The sequence below is a fragment of the Marmota monax genome, unplaced genomic scaffold, assembly GCF_021218885.2.
Source record: "Marmota monax isolate L192 unplaced genomic scaffold, Marmota_monax_Labrador192_F-V1.1 WCK01_AAM20220418_F8-fsc00405, whole genome shotgun sequence".
Lineage (NCBI taxonomy): Eukaryota > Metazoa > Chordata > Mammalia > Rodentia > Sciuridae > Marmota > Marmota monax.
In genome coordinates, this window is record NW_026694917.1 from 292052 (window position 1) to 302515 (window position 10464).

Here is a 10464-nt window from a genome sequence, read left to right on the forward strand (position 1 = left end):
AGACCATATTCTAGAAGATGGCACTAGACAAGCTAAGAGGCTTCTCACAAGTTCCCAAAAGTGATCCCCTGAGGATTCTCAGCTTATTCTTAACAGTAGATAGGGACAAGGCCAATATTGACCAACCTTTGTTTTGAACATCTGTCAGGAGAGTTATAACCAAAGCCCAGCTGTGCATGGGCCAGTGTTCATGGCTAAGGTGGTACAACTTGTGGCAAAGGGGTTAAAGATCATCTGGAAGCTACAACCAAGCAAAGCATATCTGGAAACCCACCTACACTGGATCAAATATTGCCAAATGCTTTGTTAATTACTAGGTCTAGCCCTATTAGACAGACAGAATTCTCCTATTATGAGATTCCTCATGGGTGTCCTCCTCCCATAATAAGAGGTATATGAAACCCAAAAATTAAACAACATTATGTCTACCCCTTTAAACCAGGAGATGCTATTTAGGTAAAAGAATGAAATGTCCAACCCCAAAAGCCTCTTTGGAGGGGTCAATTCACTGTCATTTTATCTATCCCTACTCCGGTGAACATGGCCAAGTGGCCTCTTAGATTTATCACAGCAGGGTAAAACCAGCCTCATATGATTGGGAGTATATTCCTGATTCAGCTGCACCATGAAAGTTGAACATCCAAAATAAACAAGGGCAGCCCAGAGGCTCCTGAGGACAACAGCCCTACTTTGGTCACTCTGGGAGCCAACTATGCATGGCAGAAGCTTGAGGAACCAACTGCTAACTGGGATAAACGGACTGCTCTTATTTTCCATATTGGTCTATTTACTGTGATGCTCCTTTTGGCACTTCCGTTCTGTCCCTGCATCCTTAACATACTGACTCAACTTGTCTCCACCCACCTGTAGGCCATGAACTTCCAAATGGTTCTCCAGAGTTACCAGCAGCTTAGCCTAGAGGATATGGACAAAGGTGATGTCCCTTAAAAAGGTTAAGAGGCCATTAAATTGAGGAATGAGATGGCAAAACCAGACCTGGTTGTAAAATAAAATTTTAAGACTCAGTTCTCCTTTCCTTCTGAGAGGCTTTCTTCAGGAAACTTAATTAACCATGGGTCCTACCTTTTGGGCTGTAAGCAACTGTCTCTGACTTCAACCTTTTGAAATGTGAACACCCCTGTGTGAGGCTTTCAAGGCTAGAGATTTAACAGGTGCCTGTGAAAAGGGCCATTTCATCTTATTTATTTCTATAAAAATACTTTATTTTAGAGACCCCTCCCCTCCACCAAGGCCTTCAGTCGTCTAGATTAGGAATTTTTAAAAAAGAAAAACCCACCCTTAATGATAGGATGGGTCCAAGATGAGGCCAAATAACCTATAAATGTTGTGAGAAACTGGATCATAGCCCAGAATTTGGAGTTTTCCTCTGAGCCTGCTGGCATAAAATAAAGTTTGGAGTTCTTCTTCTCTCTGAGTGCTGCCTGTTCCTCGCGATGGGTCTGTTTCCAACAACAAAGAAGCAGCCTAGAACCAGTCCCTCACTCCACGTTCTGCAGCCTCTAGAATTACTTTCCTAACTGGCCATCCGCTTGCCCAGCTTTGCCCCTTCCCATGGAGGGAATTCTGGCTAGCAATGAAGGCAGGAACGGCCATGTCACAATTCTCCTCGGACATGGTGGAGAAGGGCTGGGTTTTCTAGGTTGCTGGGGGGAACATGGAGCAGATGCCTATCATACTGAGAGGGGAGTCTGTGTTATTTCTCTCAATCAAGAGGAGAGGACATCTGGAAGTCACCATGAATTCTAGGAGGAAGAAATGCAGCAAACCACACACACACACACACACACACACACACACGCACTCACACACACTCTTCTGTGGGTGAACTTGTGCTTCAATACTTGGGGCAGGAGAGCAAGGGTTTAGTAGATATTCAAACCCTTGGTAATGCTCTCTGTTGCTGTCTGCAAGGCCCCACCACAGAAATATGCCAGAGGCTTCCCTTTCAGAGTCTGAGAATCCCTGTCTCTGTTCTCTTAGAGAGCACACCCCTTGCCTTCAACAACAGACAGTCATTCTCGGGAGCTCATGCCTTAACAGCAGGGCTGTGCCTGCTCCTCCAGCTGCAATTCTTTCACTTTGCATTGAAGATGCCAGGAATGACAAGGGGAGGGGGGAGAAGTGGGTGGTGCCAGGAGGCAGGGCCAAGGGAAGAGCCCGGACCCTGCAGGGCTTCAGCCTGAGGATTCTTCTCTCTGCTTCTTTCCCCAGAGATTGGTGCTTCTGCTCAGAGCTGTAAGGTGAGTGCAGGTGAGTGCATGGGTGAAGAGCTGCCAGGCTGGCACAGGGCCTGCCGGTAGTAGTGGTGGCGGGAGGCTGCTGGTCTCTAGACACATTTCTCCAGCTCTGACCACACAAATAACCCGGGGATATTATTGATCCAGATATGATCTAGAAGTTGGATATGTGCCAGGAAATGATGCATTCTTGCTGATGTGGTGTTGATGCTTCATGGCCATACTAGAATATGAATAGAATAGATGACTCGAGGCATCTGGAGTGTTTTTCAGGAAAGCTGTGAGATGGGAGCAATGAGCCTGGGTGAGCATTGACAGGTTCTTCCTTGTTGGTGGACATTCCCTCCCTTACTCCTAAACTCCCTGGGATGGTTCTGCCACCAGTGGAATCCCCCCCCCCACACACACCGAAAGAAAAAAAGAAAGAAAGGAAGGAAGGAAGGAAGAAAGAAAGGAAGGAAGGAAGGACACGAGATGCTTAGAAAAATTCTTTCCAAAATCATGATGGAATTTGAAGAATTTGTTTTAGCTATTTGAAAATCTGCTCAAAGTCTGGGCTTTCTTTTCTTTCCCAACTCTTGAACTCACAGGTGATGCTTCACTAAAATCTGGACAGGGCTCAGATTCTGCCAATTCCCAAACTTATTTGCAAACGATTCCCCTATATTTGGTTGTCTGGCATGGTCCTAGGGTGGGTACAAGAAAGAGAGAGGTCATGGGGAAGGAAATAAGAGATACAGACTGTGGGAAGTGCTTGAATTCCTGACCTTGGACCCTGTTAGGCCTGCCCCTTATTACATTTCAGGTCTGCTGGGAGTGCATTTAAATGGGTGCTGGTGTTTTGGAAATCATGCTCAGCAAGAGACCAAGCAAACACGGGAGGACTGCAGAACTTGGGTTTATTTATGCAGAGGATCTAGATGAGTGCTTTTAAAGTTCTGGGCCCTGAGCTGCAGTTACATGGAGCTTTTATAGGAAATTTGACATCATTTCTTAACCATTACAACTTAGTGGGTTTGAATTCTTGGTCTGTGTGACTGAAGACCAGGCACAGGGAATTTATAATAAGTAGTTCAAAGGTGTAGAAGAAAGACAGTAAAACACATGCCTGTGTTATCACCAAGTGGCCTTTACCATGGGCAGCAGTAACTCAAGATGACTTGACTTCATCTCCCCAAGAGCTATATTTCCAAGAACTAAGCCTCTGAGGTTCTAGTTTAAACAGCAGTTAATTGGCATAGAAACCTACACTTTATACTAGCAATTAAGTAATGTAGCTACATTCCTACAGAATTCAGAAAGTTACAAAGTATAAGAATAAAGGACTCTTTTCACAGGCACCTGTTGAATTTCTGGCCTGTGGAAAGCAGGAGTGTTTATATTTCAAGAGGGAATCCTCAGACTCCTGGAGACAGTTATTTACAATCCAATAGAGAGGGACCCAGGGTTGACTAGGTTCCCTGAAGACAGGTTGACAGAAGGGGGGGGGGATTAACTTTTTACCCAAGCATTGCTTCTTCATCATAATATTCATATTTCTTTTAAACATTTATTTATTTATTTTTTACATACATGACAATAGTGGAATGCATTACACTCATTATTACCCAATTACAGCACAATTTTTTGTAACTCTGTATATAAAGTATGTTCACGCCAAATTATGCCATTATACATGTACTCTTTTTTTTCTTTTTGCATTACAATTATTTTTTAAAAAGATTCACTCCTTAGATGTTTATTGATTTATTCATTTACATACGTGCTGAGAATCGAACCCAGTGCCTCACATACGTTAGGCAAGTGCTCTACCACTAAGCCACAACTCCAGCTGCATTACAATTCTTAATACACATATACACCACAATTTATCATATCTCTGTTTGTACATAAGGTATGTTGACACCAAAATAATATTCATCTTATAATCAGGTCTGGTATCCCTGATATATTGGGCCTACATTTTGAAATAAGATGAGGCTGAGACCAAAATTTGAGAATTTTCTGAGTTACCATTCAGTCTGATAACTCTCCAAGAGAGCCAGGGCAGATAATCTCAGATCCCTGGAGCTGTCTCCTCAACTCCAGGGACCCTGTAGCTTATGAGGTGGGATGGGGGCATCCTCACAAAAGGGACTGATTGGGGGGAGATTTGTATCCAACCTGGAAGGTGGACTGAGTATCTTGGTCCCCCACATGGAAGGCCAGAAAAGCTCTTTGAGAAGGTCTTTGAAATGTCTACAGACATACTACTTTACAGAGTTGTTCACAGAGGCCAAGAATGGAGAAATGATAGGCCAGTGCTACCCTGTAACAGCGCTTCTTAACCAGGAGTGTGAAATTGCCCCCCAGGACATTTAATGGTGTCTGGGGACCTTTTTGGTTGGAAAGAGTATGCTGCTGGTGTTTAGTGGGTGGACACCAGGCACGCTGCGAAACATCTTCCACTGTGCAGAGAGGCAAATAGAATTATTGGGTTCCAACTAGTGCCAAGGTTGAGTGGCCTAGCACCAGCTTTGGAACTAGATGTTCCTTTTGGTCTTCTGTGGAGCTCAAGTTCAACTCAAACAAAACAGTCAAACATTTATGGAGGAATGACTTTTTTCAGGCACTTTACTAAGTGCTTCTCATGCAGTAAGTCAGCTGCAAGTTGAGTATCCCTTATCTGAAATGCATGGGATCAGAAGTGTTTTGAATTCTGGATTAAAAAAAAACATTTTAGAATATTTGCATAGATATAGTGAGGTATCATGAGCCTGAGAATCAAGTCTAAACACAAAATTCATTTGTTTTATACATATTCACACAGCCCTGAAGATAATTTTATATAATATTTTTAGAGCACTTGCCTTTTGTCTGTGATGCACGTGTCGGATAAAGTCAGGTATGAAATTTTCTTCTTGTGGCATTATGATGGTGCTCAAAATGTTTTGGATTTTGGAGCATTTTGGAGTTTTAGGTTAGACTTGTAGTGATTTTATTATTATCTTGATTTTCAGAATTAAAAAAAGATTTTGTTCCTATATTTACTTACTTTTTGTTACATTCATTATTCATTTTCTTCTACTCAATTCTAAAAGAGTTTCCCAAGTCTGTTTTCCAGTGTCCCAATTTGATTTTCCTGCAAATATCATATATTGCCTTCAAGTTTTAATTGCGCTATGATTCTTGTCCTATTCTACTTGCAGTATTTTTTGATTAATTTTTCTCAGTTATTTATTTCTCATGAGTATATGCATTTAAAAAATCCATTTATTCTCTCTCTCTCTCTCTCTCTCTCTCTCTCTCTCTCTCTCTCTCTCAACCAGGGATTGCATCCAGGAACATTTTACCACTGAGCTACATTCCCAGCCCTTTTTATGAGCTACATTTCCAGCCCTTTTTATTTTTTATTTTGAGACAGGGTATTGCTAAGTTGCTTAGGGCCTAAGTTGCTGAGGCTGGCCTCAAACTTACAATCCTCCTGCCTCTGCCTCCCGAGATGCTGGGATTTCAGTTGTGTGCCACTGCACCTGATTCTATTCTCATTTTTTTGAGGAGTTTTGGAAAGAAATATTTTTAATATTACATCTTTAATTATGAGACCAACTTTATATCTTTTTAGAGATTAAAAATGAAGCCTTCTAAAAATCTTACCCATTTTAATAGAAAAATCTCAGTAACCCAATATACTTCTAATATAGCCATCATAAGTTTAATAGTCAATGATGGAGGTAGAAGTATAGGGCCTGAAGGAAGGCAGAGATTCAAACTCTGACTCCCTGTGGCTGAAAACACATTTCTGTCCCATCTGGTAGACATATTTATCTGGTCAATCTAAGACCCTTGGAATGATCCCTTGGGAGCATCTCAGTCCATCCCTTCTGCCTAAGCTTTGGCATATGCTTTGTCCTTATATATGGGTTATAATACTCATGCTCATTTAAAGTTGTTTTGTGATTGTTACTGGGTATTATAATCTGGAAACTGATATGAAACAAATTAGATATGTCTCATTTGCTGCCATGTTAACTTAGAAATCCAGGTAATTGATATTAGAGTTAAAGGGAGATAGCTAAGCATATTCAAAGCCAGAGAGGGAACAGGATGTAGGAGGTCTGAATTACAGGGAAGATAATTTGGGGATCAAATCTTTAAAGAATCAGGAAAGTAGAGACCTAGTAAATACATTTGGGAGAATAACACTGGGCAAGTGTAGGGCCATCTCTGTTTAAGATGTGTTTTATCTTAGTAGTAAGCTGTAGTAACTGTGGAATTTCACTTGAGAGTTTCTATTTCCTCTGTGGAATAAAAGGTTTGTATGATGTCTTAGTCTGTTCAGGCTGCTATATCAAAATGGCTTAATGTAATGTATAAACATCAGAAATGTACTTCTCCAAGTTCTAGAGGTTGGGAAGTCAAAGGTCAGGGTCTTAGCAGATATTGCATCTGGTGAGGGCCTGATCTTCACAGAGGGTGCCTTCTTTGTGTTCTCTGTGATGGAAGGGTGGAAAGAAAAGCTCTCTCAAGCTTCTTTTATAAAGTCACTAATCCCACAAGAGCAAAGCCTTTACGACCTAAAGGTTCCATTTCTGATTGCTGCCACATTTGGTACTGGGATCCAACATACGAATTTTGGGAGGATACCACTATTCAGATCATATCACATTGTCTTCTGGCAGCGAGAAGAACCAGGTTTGTAAGGATTTGGGTTAAATGGAAATTGTTGTAAACAGCTTCTGGGCATTGAGAAAACCTACTGATTAGGGCAGAGATCAATATGGCAAACTTGGGTTTGAAGCATGATGGTATTTTGGTCATGGAACTTAATGCATTTCTGAAACTTGTCCATCAACATGAGGGAGATACATACCCAAAGACCAATGGCAAAGGAGAGTAAAAAAACATTGAATTTCTGTGTTCTCATTTCTGGTGTTGGCCCCAAATCCCCGTGGCCTTTAATTATGGAAGATTCTCCAGGGTTACCTTCAAATCATTCTCTTGTTTCTATTTTGGAAGGTTCAAAGAGCATCAGACTAAACTAAGCCTTGAAATTCAATCTGTTTATTTAATCCATCTCTATCTATCTCCTTAAATAGTCCCCTCTAGTCTTGCTACTATGATGGGAGTAGAGATAATTCCAGTATACCTGTGAGCACCCAGGGGCACAGCACCAGAGAAAAGCAGACAGCAAGAGAATGCACGTACCCTCCCAGTGTCAGCACTGATATGGTTAAGATGATGTTGTTAGTGGCACCAGACCTGGTAGAAAATTTCCCAAAGGTGAGAAATAAAAGTGCACCCTGGTTTCTTACTATTAGTCTTTGGGAAAGGGAGAGAGGGAAAGAGGAAAAGAAGGACATAGATATTCTCAAACTGCCAGTTCTCCATTCCAGGAATACAGAAATGGGAAGCAGGGGAGAGGGAGAGGGAGAGGGAGAGGGAGAGGGAGAGGGAGAGGGAGAGGGAGAGGGAGAGGGAGAAGTTCAGTAAATCAGACAAAGGTGAACAAAGGGAAGGGAGGGGTATAGGAATAGGAAAGACAGTAGACGGCTCTGATTTCTGATCAATTCTTGTATATACATAACCCAAACCCCCTTAATATCAAGATTATTCAACACACAGACACATACTTGGGAAGATTATGGAGAATTCAGGTGTTTATGCCTCGTTGACTATTGACTGTCAAGAGAAGGAGATGGAGAGGGAGAGGGAGAGGAAGAGGGAAAAGGAGAGGGAGAGGGAGAGACAGACAGACACACACACACACATACACACCTAAACACTTTCCTTTTTAATATTTATTTTTTAGTTGTAGTTGGATGCTATACCTTTATTTTATTTATTTTTATATGGTGCTGAGGATGAACTCAGGGCCTCACACATGCTGGGCGAATGCTCTACCACTGAGCCACAACCCCAGGTCTCCTACACACATTCTTTACTGTATCATTATCTTACATGGATGATTCCATTAGTTAAATAGGGGCAGAATCTTGATATTTGCTATAGTTTGCATGAATATTCCCCTAAAAGTCCATATATAAAGACTTGGATCTCCGGGTGACTGTATTGGGCGGTGCTTTGAGAGGTGGGGCCTATGAGAATTTTTTAGGTAATTGAAGAGATGCCATGAAAGGGGTTGTGGGACCCCATCCATTCCCACCCTCTCCTTGGATTGCATATGTGAGCATTTTGCTCCAACATGTAGTCTCTGCCATTTCCACCCAAGACATGAAGTGAGGTATTCAATGGATGACTTTCTTTTTTTTTTCCTTTAATTTTTATTGTTGGTTGTTCAAAACATTACATAGTTCTTGACAAATCATATTTCACACTTTGATTCAAGTGGGTTATGAACTCCCATTTTTACCCCGATACACAATGGATGACTTTCAACAAACCTGTGCTATTCTGTTTGCACTTTGAAGCTCCAAAACTGTAAGCTAAATGAGCCCTTTTTCTTTATAGAGTTAATTACCTCAGGTGCTGTGTTGTAGGTATGCAAAGCTGACTAATGCTATATTTGATTGACCAGACTTTGGAGAGGATCAGAAAGGCTTTTCAGATCCTCCAGTTAGCAGTGACAAGGTCAAGAGTGACAAGCTCCCTCTAAAGGGCAATGAGCAACACCTGCACTGATCATCCTCCTCTGTTCCATTACAGGATGTGTGGCAGGTTCCTGAGGCAGCTGTTGGCTGAGGAGAGCCAGCACTCCACCCCTGTGGGACGCCTCCTGCTTCCTGTTCTCCTGGGAGTCCGTCTTGTGCTGCTGGCTGCCAGTGGGCCTGGGATCTATGGTGATGATCAGAGAGAATTTGTGTGTCACACTCAGCAACCAGGCTGCAAGGTGGCCTGCTACGATGCCTTCCACCCACTCTCTCCGCTGCGCTTCTGGGCCTTCCAAGTCATCTTGTTGGCTGTGCCCAGTGTCCTCTATCTGGGCTTCACCCTTTATCATGTGATTGAGCACTGGGAAGAATCAGAAAAGGTGATGAAGAAGGAAGAGATCCTGACCCACAAAGGGGACAGCAGCAGAAGGGTCTCAGTGGCTAGAAGCCTCAAGCTGCTCTGGGTCTATGTGGCACAGCTGGGTGCTCGGCTGGTTCTTGAAGCGGCGTCCCTGGGGGGGCAGTACCTTCTGTATGGGTTCAACATTCCCAGCTCCATATCATGTCGCCAAGAGCCTTGCATTGGCAGTGTAACCTGTAATCTGTCCCGCCCCTCTGAGAAGACCATCTTCCTAAAGACCATGTTTGGGTTCACTGGCCTCTGTCTCTTGGTTACTCTTTTGGAGCTGGTGCTTCTGGGTTTGGGGAGATGGTGGATGATCCTGAAACACAAATCTTCCTCCCCAACTTCAGAGAGCACTACAAAATACAAGGAACCAACTGACAACTTCCCAGTGGTGGAAACAAAAGAGCAGTTTCTAGAAGCAGGTGAGAAGGACCCTAAAGACCCTCTCACTTCCTGTCCCTGATGTCTCTGTCTACCTGGGGCAAATCCTTCACCCTTCCAGGAAGTACAACTTCCATATGTTCCAAGTAGATAACCAGTTTTCAGGCAGATGAGTTATGACCACTGCCCCCAAGTCCATTCCCCAGTGTCCATCCCCATCAATCGAACAATTCCAACCATGGACCAGGATGCAAGTACAAGTCCCTTCTACTGCCTGCCCTTCAATTTTCCTACTTAGGAAATGTCTCAGCTTCTGCTCGATGTCTACTTTACAGAGTTATAAAGGCACCTGGCTTGCCTGAAGGAAACCCTATGATTGGATCTTCTTTGAAGCATTTAGTTAGTGGGGATTCACATCCATGACAAGTTAGAGGCTCTCGAAGGATATCAAAGGACCACATTGGCCCAGGCTATTGAAAACATTACTTTAAAGAATTCCTGACTCTGTCTTCTTCCCACAATTACCTGGTGTCAGCATCACAATTTTCCTGGGTTTGGTTCAAACATCAGCCAGAAAAAGCCTCCTTAAAGGACAGACTTCTCTTGCCATCCTCAATAAATATTGATGACTATTATTGGCATTCCTGTTGCTGCTCTTTCCTGTGTCAGTTACTCCACTTATTTTTTTTCTGTTCCATATTCTGTGCTCCTCCCTAGCTTCAAAGACCTATCATCTGTGAATGCCACCCAGCCCTGCAGCATATGTCATAGTTAGAAACTTTGGCCTTCCAAGTATATACATAACCCAAACTCCCTTAATATCAAGATT

General features: G+C 42.7%; 1 protein-coding gene across 2 annotated transcripts; it reads left to right on the forward strand.

Moving 5' to 3' along the window:
* Positions 1 to 2176: 2176 nt before the first annotated feature.
* Positions 2177 to 10276, forward strand: Gjc3 (gap junction protein gamma 3). 2 transcript variants are annotated; one of them, XM_046427208.1, is made up of 2 exons: positions 2177 to 2271; positions 8904 to 10276. In XM_046427208.1, the coding sequence occupies exon 2, from the start codon at positions 8905 to 8907 to the stop codon at positions 9715 to 9717; it is 813 nt and encodes a 270-aa protein (XP_046283164.1). In that variant the 5' UTR covers positions 2177 to 2271; position 8904; the 3' UTR covers positions 9718 to 10276. The 2 variants fall into 2 exon arrangements, with proteins under 2 accessions (XP_046283164.1, XP_046283165.1); XM_046427209.1 differs by having other exon boundaries at positions 2195 to 2261.
* The last annotated feature ends 188 nt before the right edge of the window (positions 10277 to 10464 follow it).